Here is a 16126-nt window from a genome sequence, read left to right as displayed (position 1 = left end):
AGCATTTCCACTAAAATAAACCTCCAGAGTTGTGAACTCCCAAAATCGGCCTTGAGCAAGTTCAAGTCCATTGAAGTAATCAAGTAAACACTTAGGACTTGGAGGGTGTTTCCTCCCGAGTTTAGAACCTCGATACTCGGCCTTGAGGATGAGTCACATTTCAAGAACTAAATGCTTAGGACATGGAGGGTTGTGTTTTCACCGAGTTTGAAACCTCCGAACCCAGCCTTGATGAGGAGTTACGCTTAAAAGTATATTAAGCTAAACGCTTAGGACTTGGAGGGTTGTGTACCCCCAAAGTTAGAAACTCCCAAAACCGGTCTTGAGGAGGGGTCACACTTACACTATGTTTGGTAGCATTGATTTTGAAGAGAGACAGGTGGGGAAGAGAGAGTTTGGGTAGAGATTTCCCACCTCTCTTCGGTTTGTTCACATGATGCAGAGATGGACTGACCAAATTTGGTGGCCCCATGTCACTTTATTGACTATCACCAATTTAGAAGAAAATCAAATAACATGTGGATAATGACTCATTTCTTTATTTTCTTCTTTTACCCCTTAAAAAAATTATAAATTAATGTATAGTATTTTATAATTAAAATAAAATGTCATTTTACACAAAATCAATCTTCTCTCTTTTCACTTTCTATTCAACCAAACGAAGAGAGGGAGAAGTCACGTCATTCTTTCTCTTTTATCTCTCTTTGATCTCTTTCTATCATACCAAACAACCTATAAATGTACTCTATTTCTTACCTCTTTCTCTCTTCTCATCTTCCCTTTTCTCTACTCTCTCTTCTCTACCAAACAAAGTGTTCAAGCCGATTAAGCTCAAGCTCATTAAGCTAACGCTTAGGACTTAAAGGTAGTGTACGCCCAAGTTTCAAACCCCAAAACCCGGCCTAGAGGAGGGGCCTTCTCATGAAGTCCCAAGGCCAAGTGAGTCACACGAGGGACTATAAACCATACTGTAACATCCTAATTGAGTAGGAGTGGTTGTCCTCCCCCATTCCCCTCATAAAACCAACTTAATACCATCTCAAGTCAATTAACTAATCATGTCACCCTTAGTAGCCTATCAATCCTGCAATAAATCTCAATGAACCTCTAGTAACCCAAGGGATAATTCAAGCCTTTATAAGGGAGCTTGTTCCATCAGGGTAAACTATATTCACTCATACAGATTTTGGAACCTAAAAATCTACGCATTTTTCTTACTTGGCCTTAGGGGTGCATATGGTCGGGTTAACCCTATGAAATCATTCAATCCAATCTGATCCAATGGTAAAAATGTGGGTTGAATTGGACAAACAGGTCCATCGGATGAATTTTATTATGATCCAATCACCTTTGGATCGGATATCGGATTTCATAATAATTCATCCAACCCAACCCGAAATCCAATCATATATTAATAATATATTATTTAATATATATTTTTAATAATTTTAATTTTACCTAACCTACTAGTAGGATATGTAATTTATGGAGACTTGAAGTCCTACTACTAGAGTGATTTTTAGGATGACTAATTTGTTTGTAATTACTTGTTATATTTAAAGACTTGAAGTACTTGTTTAGTTATGTGCTGTTGTATAGATGTCTGTAGACGGTAGTTATGAACTTATGATGAAATTGCATATTAGAGACCTGGAGTACTTATTTTTTAATATTTTTCAATATTCATTTTTTTTAATATAACGATCCAATCAATCCATCCAAACCAACCCGAAGATTAATTTAGAGAAAAAAAATAATTAAAGAAGTTCATTACAAAAACTCTGAAAACAACTGCGGCAGTTAACAACCACCACCAAAATGTTTTCAAACTGATACACTTATTGCTCGTGAAAGGGAAAGTCATTATTTTCCTTTTGATTGTATTTGCCGTTGTTGAAATGACTTATCTTTTGGTGGTGGTTTAAACCATTACGAATGGGTTCCTTTCAAAAAACAAAAAAAAAAAAACCATTACGAATGGGTAAGTCAATTTTTTTCATTTAATTACCAACAAAAACTGTGTGGTTTCAAACTTCTCTAAATCATCTTTTTTCATTTATACATATGTATGCATTCCCCTCATTACTTAGCCTGCGAAAGGACAAGTCATTTTTTCATTTGCCATCAAACTACGGGGTTTCAACCGCCTCTAAATCATCTTTCTTTCAGCGGAGGTAACTTCAAGGATTGCTAAAAACCGCCACAAAACGTAGAGTCACGATTCACAAGTTGCTGCAATAGGTAAACTGCAGTGGTTCACATCACCATAGAATGCATTGATAACTGTCGGCCTGTCGCATGTTGCCTATCTTCTTGTATTGTTAGTTTTGGAGAGATATTCTTTTAGTATTAAAAGTGAGAAAAATATTTATATTTTTAACACACGAAAGCTTTTATATATGATCTATAATTTGACCACACCATGGTGGCATGAACGCATAACTGAGATATGATCTATAATTTGATGCTCTACACAAGATATGCTTAGATACACCGTAAAAAAAATTACATTAAGATAAAAATTGGGCATTATTATATCTTTTATGCAAACATGCACATAATTTCAGTGCTTGCATGAGCAGAAGGAAATGAGCTACTGCTACATGCCTCATGGCATGTTCAAAATAATTCATGTTGTGAAAATACATTGTAGTGCAAATAACTTATTCTATCTGAGGGACTTTATCATTAGTATCTAAAAGGGGTAATCGATATGATCATATTAGTGGAAGTCTGATCCTACAACCCAGAAATTCTGTAGCCTTTAATGACTTTTAACACAATTAAGCAGCCTCTGATCCCAATCGATTTTTTCCCCTGAAAAAGTTGCTTTATTTAATTTACATTAAAGAAGCTGCTTTCATTTACCTTTGGCAACCATTAATTGGTGTAATTTTAAACCTTCTTCCATAAATTCAGCTAAAATATTAGACTTTAGGAGCTATACCGCGCTGAAATGTAGCTAGCTGATCATCCATCATCTATGCGCTATTTATAAGCTGCTTTTCTTTGGTTTTCTAGACTTTCAAGTTCTAATTGGCTATATTATATGAAGTTTTTTAAGGCCTGTAATATATGAAAGTTATATCACACAATAAGCCTTTCTTATACACAAATAATGTAAGTTTCAAATGATAGCTCAAGTGGTGGGGAACATATAAATTAGGGCGGTGAAGGTTCAAGGGGATCAATCTCTGAAGGGTGTAATTTATCTTTATGATGTATAAAAAAAATACACAAATAGTCTAAGTGCTTTTAAATTATATTATAGTTTAATTAGAATTCATCATCATGAAATATCATAGTTAAATTAAAATTATAAAAAAATTAAATGAGAAAATTGAGAGTCACTCTTAGTATAGAATAAGGGAGTTGTTATTTTTTTTTTTGGTACATCGGAAAATAGGGAGTTGTTATTTGTAAAATAGGTTTGCTTTAGACATTGGTCATCACTATTGTAAAATAGATTTGTTTTGCAGACCATCACTAAAAGTGATAACAGAAACATACCTCCAGCTATAGTTGAAGACTCCAACACACCTACTAAACGTCGTTCAGACGATGGTTCCATAATAGAAGTTGTTGGAAGTAAAGATGCAGAAATGTTTTCCATCAAAAAAAAAAATGCAGAAATGTTGAAGAAGATCAAGGTTTCAAAGATTTAGTAGCATTTCCTTAAGGTTGCTTACAAATAAATAGCCTTTGTGCTAAACTTTCACTTATATGTCTTTACTCACGTTGACAAATTTTTTTTTACCTCGATGTCAATTTCAAACATTTTGACTTCTTTTTTTCGTATATTGACCATGGTTGTCAAATATTCAATAAATCGTTTCATGTTTGCAAATCTTCGTGCATAAGTCAATTTAAATGTGCTTTCGACCCTTAAACACATTGCTTTACAAAAAAAACACCTGCAACACAAATGTCCACAAAACCATAAAAAAAAAAAACTACATACCTCTATTGAATAAATAAAAATAAAAATTAATTTTTCAACATAATTTAAAAAAAAAATTAAATTAAATTCTTGCAAGGCACGAGTCATAAACTAGTATATATAATTAGGCTGCATGTTATATCTCATAAAAAAACTCACAATTACTCTATACCTTAATTTAGCTATTTACATTTACGAGTTTCTTTTTTTAGCTTCCCAAATGTCACTCGATTGGTTAGGACTAATCTCACCATCAGTCATTAATGTTTTGTTTTGTTTACTAGATAAAGAGAGAAATATGTGAGGAAAAAAGTGAAAAGTAGAGTACATTTTTTACAAATTATAATAAAAATAGAAGAGAAAAATATTACTTTTGGCTAAAGACCAATTTATCTAATATATATATACACACAAAATTAAAGTAACGATTTTGGGCGTTCATGATTGCATTAAGATAATTTAAGATAGTCGTAAACTAAAAGTAGAAAATAAAAAATTAAAAAGCAATACCAACCCTGCCTTCTCAATTTGGAGACTCCAAAAATGTGTTGAGCCCACCCTTCTCTCCCCTCTTCTCAAACCTTCTAACACCAAACTAAATACATACAAGCGGTGATCTCTTCTAATAATGTTTTTTCGTACACATCATGTTACCCCTTCCATTCAGGCCAATAGTTTGTGGGTACTTGAAGCCTGTTTGACTTGAACAGATTGAATATTAAATCATAACTCAAAAGTACTCTTGTATCAAATTGAACTATTGAAGTGCAGTATGATTATTATTTTTTTTATTTTGTTTCACTAATTTTTTAGGGTCAAAGTGGTGAAATAATGTCTTAATTAACCGGCTGATCAAAGTTCAAATTTTACAATTAGTAAAAATTTTAGTGCACAACTATACAAGAAGCATAATTCATTTTTGCTGTTTCGATCCCAAAGTGGTCTGATGTGAAGGCTCTAATCCATTATGCGATGTTTGGGGCTCCAAACCAAGCATGAACGACAAGAACCTCTGTATAAAATCTTACTATAATTAGTGCAGTCTTGGATTTTCTTGATTGGAATTTTGAAAGAGTTAAAAGGAAAATTGCTTGTACTATTTCAGAATTCAGAGACTCTTACCATATAGAACCACCACCACCACCCTTATCTCCTTGGAAATTTCATTATTTGTCAAGCATTCCAGTAACCATCTTTCATATCTATATAGAACCACAGACCAAATAATCATGATCATGACCCAAGTTGGTAGCATTATTTTACAATTACAATGATAATGCTCCCCAAAAGTCATTTTAGGAGACCATTATATATATATATATGGACAACACAAACTTTTAATTTTTCCTTAAGTACTGCTAACAAAGCATGCGTTAGGCAATTGGTGATTTCAGTCATTGGTTCGGTAAGGATAAATCATTTTTTCTTAGAATGTTGTGCATTTGATTTTTGTTGTCAATATAAAAGTTTTGTTGGTGATGATCGATCTCTAAATACATTTTTAGTCAACATTTGGTTTCAGAAACATGCCCGGATCCGAGTTGACCCAAACTTTTTAACACTAAAAAATAAAAAATAAGTTAATTGGTGATTTCAAGAGAGAAACAAGGAGGTGTTGATGAAAGAAGCTGAATCAATATTGGGTAGATGTTCAATGAGTATAAACATGTAAGGTGAGAAAGAACAAGAAGATAGTGAACTCACATAAATGCAATAAAAAAATGGAGCCTGAAAGTATTTTACAGTTTATGTATCTATGTATTAGAAGAATATTTAGAGCAGTAAAATAGAAACTTAGTTGTATGTATACCAAATTCAATAATGTTCCTTTTGAATATTGTGACCATGACCACTACTTACTGGTAGTATTCAAAACCAACACAATGCCTGGCTAGACCGTTTGATTCCGAGGAAAATATCTTGTAAAGATCGAGTACGGGTAAATCACCAATGTGGTCCCTGAAATTTGATGGCGTTGTCATAATCATCTCTACAATCGTCCTTTGGTCAAATAAATCCCTTAATTTGCTATAGTACTAGCCACGTTAGTCCTCCGTCAGTTGAAATAAAAAAACGTTAGTCAACGACGCATATGTGGCAGGTCAGAGGATATAGGTGGATGTCAAGGTGGAGTACATGTGAAAATTAAAATTTTCCCTCCATTCAAATAAGTCCCTTAGACACGTGTCACATTTTGATTCGTTGAATTTTTAGAATTGGTTCAAATTAGTCCCTGGTCAAATTTTTAGCCTTTACGAAACGTGACTTCTCCACTTCTTCTTCAAATCAGAAGAACATAAGAAAGAAGAAGAACGGGCAAAAGAGAGGCGAGGTTTAGGGTTTGTTGGAAGTTGAAGGTGGACAAGGTGGTGAAATTCGTGGTGAAGAAGGAAGAGAGACGCCGGTTCTGTGCATTTGCCGAGGTCATCGTTCAACTCAAAGCAGGTATGATTTTCGTCCAAAATGGAGTGGTTAGAAGTTGAAATCCCTAATTTTGGTTGTGAAATTCCTTTGTTTTTACAACATGGACTTCAAATCACAGTTTTCCATAAGTTATAGTTGAAATTCCCATTTTTTTAACAAGTGCAATTGGTCATTTGTTTCTATTTTGGCAGTGAAGATATATTTCAAGAAAGAGAGTCTTCAGATTCTTCATTTCAAGAGAGACTCCAGAGACTAATTTGACAGAAAAAAAAATTCCCAACATTCTATTTTTTCAAACGTTCACTTCCACGTGGACTGCACACATGGCCAATTAACGTGCAATGTCAGCATCTCCGTTAACGTTAACTCCCTTTTTGGAGCGGAGGACTAACGTGGCTGGTACTATAGCAAATTTAAGGATTTATATGACCAAAGGACAATTGTATGGACGATTATGACAACGTTATCAAATTTCAGAGACCAAATTAGTGATTTACCCGATTGAGTACTGCATAAAATTTAAATAATTATGAATATTAAAATATTAAAATTATTTAAATTTAAAATCAGCTTTACTCACATAAAGCTTCACAATCACTATTTCAAAAAAAAAAAACTTCTCAATCACAATTATTTAAAAAATTTACTATATGAAGTGAGTGAAAAAAGGTAATGGTGAAAATAATTGAGAAAGAAAGTTGGTTGAGTGAGTACCACAATTTTCAATATCAAGATTAAGTGAATTTGATTATGTTTTCTTTTTTCCCAACTTTCTTTTTAGGAACACTTTTTTATTATTTATTTATACACATCACTCCCTTCGATATATCAAATAATAAAAAAACAAAGATCAGGTGATCTCAAAAAAAAAAGATCAGGTGTATGAAATATTAACTAAAAAGAAGAGATGGGCAAAAACAAAAACAAAAAATCACCGGATTTCAATTGAATTTCTTTTGTGTCGAAGATTTTATTTTATTTTAATTTTTTTTTCTTTTCAATATTTCAATATTGAATAGGAAAAACAAAATTGTCGGGCATGAGGAAAATGTGGCCTTTTTGGTCGACGGTATACAAGTGAGATTAAATTTGGGCCAGTGTCCTTTCAAAAAATAAATTTTCACCTAAGAGGCCCTCAAAACATTGTTGTTTGGAAGGAGAGCAAAAGAGAAGATAGAAAGAAAAAACAAAGAGAAAGAGAGAAAGAGAGATGAAAAATAAAGTATATTTTGAATGTTGTTTGTTAAAATAGAAAATAAAAGAGAGAAATTTTTTTTTTGAAATATTTAAATTGGTTGAATCAATTTTATACATGAAATTCATGTAAATCACACATACATACATACATATATTTTAATGACAATTGTTAACGATGAAAAATGGATAAACATTAAACAGAACACATACCGAGAGGAAATGACAAAGTGAAACAACTCCCAACCCAATAATTTATCATGAAAATCCATTAGAACTCTATGGAAAGAGCAAAGTCACTAATTTTGAAATATTAAAAGTCGAAGTCTACCGAAAGACAATACAAGTATACAACAATGCAGCATCCATGGAGAAGCAAAACAGAAGAGTATTGGCTGGTCTATTTGGAGAAGGAAAAAGAAAAGGATTGGACTAGCCACTTCATTCATTAGAAATGTCATCCCACTTAAAAGTGGGGAAATACTATTTTAGCGCTACCTGTAACACTTTCGGGAACTCAATTCCCAAAATATTTCGGAAATTGAGTTCTCGAAGTATTTTCCAACTTAAAATGGGTGTTAAATTGTATTTTTGCATTTCCCTGAATTTAAATCCCGAATTAATTCAGAATATTAAATCCTAAAATAATACAGAAATTAGTGAAACACTCTATATTTCTAGCTTCTAGGTTCGATTAAAAAGCTTTTAGAATTTGAATTTCCTCGTTCAACAACCGAAATGAAGCTCCTCGTTCATCACTCTGTTTCATTCACCGCCACCCCCAAAACCTTCCATCCACCGTGTTAGGAAACAACAGAGCTGAAGAAAAAATAAAACACAATCACAACACAAGAAAATTACGTGGAAACTCCAAAACCGGAGAAAAAACCACGGTCGTTGTCAAAACCGACAACCAGAGAATAAACACTATGTGAAAATTGTTACAACACATAGACTTCACTCTCAACCACCCCATAACACCAGTACACCCACACTCTCCAAAGTAAATATTTGAACTACATCTCACAATACTCTAAAACAAGAGTATAAGAGAAAAAGAAAACACAAATATAAACTTAAAGTGTTTTCAAGTGCTACATCTTTGGTGTTTTGGTGTGTTGAAACAAGGAGCTTGAGATCCCTATATATAGTCTTGAACCCTCCCACCCCTCACTAATCTAAGCGATGTGGGACTTCTCCAAGATGCATAACTTGATCTTTTTTCTCCTTCATTAGCAATGTGGTACTTACATTGCAATCAACCCCAACAATCTCCACCTTGATTGTAATGGCCTTCAGTCTTCATTGTCTATACCGACAATCATTGTCTTCAGCGACAAACATAATTCTCATTGTCTATATACCGACAAATTAAATTATCATACTCCACCATAAAAGAGTACACTACACTTGGAACTAAACCATCCCAATAATTTTCTTCACTTGGAACTAAACCATTCCAAGAATTTCCACATGTCGAAACCTTGCTAAAAATTTATGGTGCAACTTCCATGTTGGCTTTCTCCGGAAGTTCATCAGCCATCGACATAACCACGTACCTTGCATCAAGGCCAACCAATGCCCGTACGCTATCACCACACACCTTGCATCTAAATCAACCAATGCCCGTGTGCCACCTGGACAATCTCATGCCCAAAACGCCTTGTGCAACCATGATTGCATAACTCCTCCATCACAGCATCATCGCAGCTGCAGACCGATAATAAACCGTGCACCAGGTTGGTTCCCAGAAAAGAGAGGTGTCTTTCCAGAACCTCCCAAAACAGCACTTCACAATGTCACACTTCTTCAGCACCTTCGCAATACCACACAAAGTAATATCCATCGAACCGGAAGCTCTGATACCACTGTTAGGAAACAACAGAGCTGAAGAAAAAATAAAACACAATCACAACACAAGAAAATTACGTGGAAACTCCAAAACCGGAGAAAAAACCACGGTCGTTGTCAAAACCGACAACCAGAGAATAAACACTATGTGAAAATTGTTACAACACATAGACTTCACTCTCAACCACCCCATAACACCAGTACACCCACACTCTCCAAAGTAAATATTTGAACTACATCTCACAATACTCTAAAACAAGAGTATAAGAGAAAAAGAAAACACAAATATAAACTTAAAGTGTTTTCAAGTACTACATCTTTGGTGTTTTGGTGTGTTGAAACAAGGAGCTTGAGATCCCTATATATAGTCTTGAACCCTCCCACCCCTCACTAATCTAAGCGATGTGGGACTTCTCCAAGATGCATAACTTGATCTTTTTTCTCCTTCATTAGCAATGTGGTACTTACATTGCAATCAACCCCAACACACCGTCTCCTCCAAGACCTCACCGTGTTTCATTCACCACCGCCGCCACCCCCAAAACCTTGAGCTTCAACACTCACTACAACTTTTCGTTTGCATGGTGGAATGATAAACAAGGGGTTTTTGCATGATTTTGTTTCTGAGTTTTCACCCGTCCTTGTTACTTACAATGCGCTTATTTATGCCTATTGCTCTTCGAACAGGGTTGACGAGGCTGTGCGGATTTTGAGGGGCATGCCTGAGATGGGTTTGTCCCCTGATAGTGTTAAAATTACACGCAGTAGTTCTTTGCCATATTCTGTTACATTTAGTGTGTTTTTGAATGGACTTGATAAGAAAGCTTGGACAAGAGAAACTAAGGAGAGAGTTCTGCATTGGATTTATGATATGGTTTTGTCTGTCCCAACTAATTTAGCATATGATACTCTGATAGAGAACTGCAGTATTAATGAATTTAAGAGTCTGGTGGGTCTTGTCAAAGGTTTCTGCATAAAGGGTTTAGAGAATGCTTATGACACAATGCTTCAGTGGAATTATAAGCCAGATGGAGCAGTTTATAATTTATTTATTCTTGATTCTTGAACATTGTAAATGTGGTAATGTTCATAAGGCGTATAATATGTACACAGAGATGGTGCATTACGGTTTTGCTTCTCATGTTCTCTCTGTACTTACTCTTATTGACGCTCTATATAATAAACGAATGGGCAATGAGCTGAGTTGGGTAATACAAAACACATTGAGGAGTTGTAATCTCAATGATTCTGAGCTTAAAGCAATGGCTCGAATTGACGGCATGAAAGGTAAAATTGATGCTCTTTTGAATGTGTTAGCTGAAAAAGTCATGGATGGCCTGTTACTTAATGGTGGAAAGTGTTTGATAGGAGCGGCGCCTAATTATAAAGGTCTGCCGTCGCATGAAGGGTAGGGGCGCAGCAGGGAACAATTGAGTCAGTTTGTGGTCAGAGTCAGTTATTTATGAGTCACCTATTTTATGCTTGAGTTAGTTATTTCTGGGTATGTAACTTGTGTCAGCTATGTTTTAGAAGACAGATGTGGGTATTTATAAATAAAATGTGTCTGATTGATTAATCATGAGGAAATTCTGAAATATTTGGTTGGGTGAGAGAGAATTCAGAACTGGCTCTCAAACATCCATAATTTATGTGACTTATGAGGGGAAACTCTCTTGATTTAGTTTTATTACACTAACGCAATGGAAAAGTTATTTTTTTCATAGGCCCACCTAATTGTTAATTGGCCTTCCGTGGAGACCATTTTTTGAGTGTTTTGTGCCTTAATCCTAGGTAGTTGAACAAACGTATAATCTCCATTTTTTATACTTTAGCGGGGGAACTGATAGACCATGTCAAATTCAGCCCTACTAACATCACAAATCCGTTGCCATGCCTTGTGATACTTGCATAAAGAAGAAGGCATTGGGTGAAACTTAATCTTCATTTCTTAGTTAGGAGTTCAAAAACCTCCCTTCTGAATCTAAGGTTTGAGCTGTTCGCGTGACAATCGAATCATGGATTGGAAGGAACGACCGTATCTCTATCGGTCAATTTCCCTTTCTTCTCTCTACTTTGCTCTTTGTTCTCTTAATATGGAAATTTTAGTATCATTGATTGCTATTCTTTTTCATCCATTTCTGTTTTGGTGCACCAGGTGTTTGCTCAAATGCTTTTCCTCTATCTCAAGGTGTGATGATGTGAGTGAATATGATTCTTATGGTGATTATGTTCATTTGATAAGTTGAAAGCTCTGATTATAGTTTCTCCCTTAGTTTTGTGCCTCTTTTTTTATCTGTTCTTTGGTTGGTTGGACTTGCACATTTGGATCACATAATTGATTGTCCAATTTTGAATTTGTGTGTTTGATTTTACTTTAATTGCAATTCAATTGCATATTGTGTTTAGTATTACTCCTTCTTGCTTATTGTGTTTAGTATTACTACTGAGCACTTGTTTTTTGCTTGTCCTCGAGCAATGGAGAATTGGATGTGGTGTTATAGTTGCGTTGGTTTATCCACAGTTCTTCCAAGCAGTGGTTATTTACATCTGCTACAACAGGAAATTCAAGGCCTCAATTTGAAACAGAATGGTGTCTGGAAAGGGGTCAGGTGTGCAGTTCTGTGGTCGCTATGGGCTGACAGGGATAATTTGATTTTTAGGGGAACTGATTTGGAGGTGGAAAGAGTGTTTGAATTGGTGCAAATCAGGTCTTGGAATTGGTTTACAACGAGATTGCAGGGCTTTCACTCTTCATTCTTTGAGTGGGTATCTAATCCTATTCAATGCCCTAAATCTATATAACTGGCTATTTCGGATTGGGGCATTTGGTCTCTTTCTGTGATGATGCTTGGTGTGGTTGTAAAGGTCCTATGTGATATTTTATGGGGATGGAGCTCTCATGTTGCAGCACTTTGGATGGGTTTTTCAACATACTATTGTGTGGCTTTTAGGCTGGTTCTGTTAAGTGCAGGATGCTGAAGTGGATTTTTACTTGTTGGGACTGTCAATATCTTTACTGTTTTACTTTCTTTTTGGCTTTTATAACTGGCTGTAGTTCTCATGCTGACTGGTATATTTAACTCTATTCTGATTTTGTTGTATTTGGGTTAGCACCCCTTGTGCTAGCTTAAATGCAATGAGTGGCTTGTAAAAAAATATTGTTGGACCCTGAACTTGTATTTATGCGAGATTGCTTCTTGTTTTGGACCTGCAGGTGCTTGACAACAAGAGAAGAGTGTGACTTGAATAAACTTTCTAAGTATGATTTTATGCATGGATTATCAACTAGTTCTAATGCGGATGTAGGTTGGATTTGACTCACTTTTCTAAGTGTGTTAAAATTTCTCATTCCTTTCTGAATCTCTTGCAATTGTAACATGACAGAGTTAGGTGGTTAATCCGAAGTGAGTCAAATATTGCTAAAGCATCAACACCTCTTATAGGTAATCAATCATGATACCATCGGTGTTTGATATATTATTTCTTTTCGGTTGAGTTAACTTGCAGTCACATTTTATGTCTTTGGCAGCTCAGTGATATAATTAATATCACTCACATTTCAATTAAAAAAACTTCTCTTTCTGATTATTTCTTCCTGGAGCATCAGATCCTTGCCAAACAACAAAAAGTGTATTTGCTTGAGAACACTGGCCTGTATCTCTCTTATGATTTGGCTTACTCACTAGCCTTTTGTGCTACTTTTTTCTTTCTTACTTTCTTTCTGCAGGTCTATGCTTGTTCCTGATAACTGAAGTATTTGCTGTATTTGCTTACCTGCATTTTTGAGGATCTGAAGGAGGTTCATTTTCTTCTTTAGTTAGATTATGTACCTTACTTCTATCCTTTTTCCTCCTTCTTTTTGAATTTTAATTCATTTACTTTTTACTTAAGCACAAGATCAAAATCCACACTTAATCTATGTGTTGCTCCTCTGCAACATGTGATTGTTGAGTTTCTATCTTACTTAGTTCAGTTAAGTTACAATCATGGTTCGTCTTTCAAATCAGTTTTAGTTTTGATTTTTTTTTCCTCTTTGTATTTTATTCACCTGCATGTTTTTTGAGTTATTTTTAATTTAAATATGATGCTTCTTTTGTCTTTGACAAAATTCTTGTCTTGTTTGAATACGGTTTTCCACTCTCATTCTTGAGCCTCATGAGTCATGAACACAGTTAACTAGTTTGAATTTTGCTTTTTGTGATTGTTCCCCTCATGCTGCAAAGAGAGCTCCATTTTTTTTTATCATGATAACATTATCAGCAAATTCATTAACTTTTTTTATTGATTTCCTCAGCTTCCTTCCCATGCCGAAGTTGAGAAACTTCATGACCTTCCACATGCATGCAGGGGTGACAAATATGAACAGCGGCTTCTTTGGCATCCTCAATGGTTGTGGCAAAGGGAATACAATGAACTTTGTCTTGAGAAGATGCATGACAATAATATGAATATTTGTAATAAAACTTTGCAAAGTATATCCCCCCAATTGCAGAGACGCTGATACGACAAAGGAATGTATTGAAAAACTACTAAAAGCTGGAGCCAATGTTGTTTTGACTACTAAAGGGATTGATGACATGGTACTTCTGGTATGTTTTCTTTCCTTTTGCACCAGATTGGCTTCTTGTGTGAACTGTGCATTTTTTATTGTGAGAATGTAATATGAGTCTCTAGGATCTAAGACTAGCTTTTGCTTCTTTTTGTGCTTTTTAAGTCACACTGATGCTACCTATCAAAAGAAAACATTGAAGAGTCTCTCCACTTTCATCCTCAAGTTCCCCTGCATCAACTTCTTCTCCTCAATTTCAAGTGCAGCTAGAACCTTCATCCTTCGAATTTGGTGAAGGTATTATAAATTTTTGTCCCACTTTCTATTAGTGTACTATGAAAATAATTTGTATACAGGTTTGTTTACAACTGAATCTTGCTCAGTTGATAGGTGGTTCAGAGTTGAGATGAAATTGCACTAGCTTTACTTCTATTTAGCATTTAGAATGTTACCCTCAACTAACCTGTGTTTTTTTTGTTGTTGTTATCTTGTTACAAAATTCATTGATTAGCATAGACTTCTATGTGGGAAGAGTGCAATAGAGCTAGTCTTTAAACCATGTCACATTACATTGGGTATTTGCAATAGAGCTTTATTAATTCATATTATGTGCATTTAAATATTAATATTTGTAGGATGTTTAGAGAACCTCTTTAAATGATTAATAAGTCAACTCCACATTTAAATGAGGTTAAAAATGTCCTTAGAATAAACTCTGGCAGCCAAGGGAGGTCTAAAGCTGTAAATAATCTCTGGCATTTAAGGGAGTTTTCAACTCTCCTTAAATAAAGCTTGCGGATAAGGGAGGTTTAAAACCGCCGCTAAACGCATAATGCATGTACTAGGGTTTGCTGAAAAAACGCCGCTAGTAATTTGTGGCGAGTGTAACTTCGAGATTTTTCAAAACCGCCAGTAAGTAACTCGCGGGAATTGAAAACCCCCACTAAATGAAAAAAACCTCCGCTAAATGACGAATTTTTTGTAGTGGGTGTTGGTATGTAATTACAATATGTACTGTGTGTTGTTATAATTTTTTTTTTGAAATGTGTTTTTATAATTGATTTGGTGGAAGTGCACATTATTGATATTCTTATATTTCTAGTGGACTCTTTTATATTTTCAATTGCACTATATCTGCAGTTTCACTGTTCTATTATACTAGGATTATACCCGTGCGATGCACAGAGATTTAATCTCTAACTTTGTTTGCTTAACAAAATAATTTAATACACATAATTGATATGATTGGAATGACAATATAGGAACTTAACCATATCAAGTATTTCTATATTTTTATTCTAATGCATGTTAAAACTAATTTTTTAAATTATTAAATTTTATATACAAATTTAGATATATAGTAATATTTAAAGTATGTAAAAACCATTCTCCTAAGACCTAATTTATGCAAATGCAAAGATGAAAATGTGATTCTCTAATTAGTCCTCCCTTTCGTTCCGTATCATTTAAACAAAGAATAAAAAACAATATACATGTCTTCTGCATCAAGGGCTCAAAAGCCTCATACAATCGAAAAAAATGGAAAGTTTATGTACGAAATACATATTATTTACTTCTTTCCTATTCTCTTGCGTTAGGATAGGTTAGGAAAATTCCTCCCATTTCATAAATATTAAAATAGAATAGATATGAAGATTGGGTTAGATTAGATCAAGAGGAAAATTAATAGAAATTAAAAGCAAACATGTGGATATAGAAAAAGAAAAAGAAAAAAAAAACCATTACCCCAAAAAATTTGATCATTGAACGGAAGCATGAATATAATCCTCTTCTCCTTACCCCTGGTGAAGTGTCAATAATATCTCATCCTAAATAAATCATTCAGAGTTAAGTTAGACATAAGCATGACAGATACAAAAATAAAGAAAATCTTATTACAGTATGTACTGTGTGTTTTTATAATTGATTTGGTCCAGTGCACATTATTGATATTCTTATATTTCTAGTGGGCTCTTTTATATTTGCAGTTTCACTATATCGGCCGGCCGTTTCACTGTTCTATTATATAAGGGCCCGTTTGGTGCGACGTATATATAGTATAAGGCCTGATAGTATAAGATCTGATAATATTAGGCCTGATAGTATAAGCCCTGATAACTTTTTTATACTATCCAGCGTTTGACCATCCCATGTATAATTTACCATAT

General features: G+C 34.5%; 1 protein-coding gene and 1 long non-coding RNA gene across 5 annotated transcripts; both read left to right on the top strand.

The window, feature by feature from the left end:
* The first annotated feature begins 9998 nt into the window (after positions 1–9998).
* Positions 9999–10821, top strand: LOC130736814 (pentatricopeptide repeat-containing protein At5g39710-like). The gene is made up of 2 exons (XM_057588596.1): positions 9999–10445; positions 10504–10821. The coding sequence occupies exons 1-2, from the start codon at positions 9999–10001 to the stop codon at positions 10819–10821; spliced, it is 765 nt and encodes a 254-aa protein (XP_057444579.1).
* Positions 10822–11040: 219 nt separating this feature from the next.
* LOC130738787 (uncharacterized) lies at positions 11041–14561 on the top strand. 4 transcript variants are annotated; one of them, XR_009019582.1, is made up of 7 exons: positions 11041–11456; positions 11565–11607; positions 12624–12711; positions 12794–12852; positions 13137–13208; positions 13704–13998; positions 14124–14561. It is a non-coding gene; the product is annotated as an uncharacterized LOC130738787 (long non-coding RNA). The 4 variants fall into 4 exon arrangements; XR_009019583.1 differs by having other exon boundaries at positions 11041–11607; positions 12624–12715; XR_009019581.1 differs by having other exon boundaries at positions 11043–11607.
* Positions 14562–16126: the final 1565 nt, after the last annotated feature.

This window comes from Lotus japonicus, chromosome 2, assembly GCF_012489685.1.
Source record: "Lotus japonicus ecotype B-129 chromosome 2, LjGifu_v1.2".
Lineage (NCBI taxonomy): Eukaryota > Viridiplantae > Streptophyta > Magnoliopsida > Fabales > Fabaceae > Lotus > Lotus japonicus.
This window is presented reverse-complemented; position numbering and strand designations above follow the sequence as displayed.

What these genes read in the sequence shown, in the direction of transcription:
- LOC130736814 (XM_057588596.1), top strand. Translation starts at nt 9,999, where the DNA reads ATGATAAACAAGGGGTTTTTGCATGATTTTGTTTCTGAGTTTTCACCC. An exon ending in ATTATAAGCCAGATGGAGCA is followed by an intron (nt 10,446 to 10,503) that starts GTTTATAATTTA and finishes AATGTTCATAAG; the next exon opens with GCGTATAATATGTACACAGA.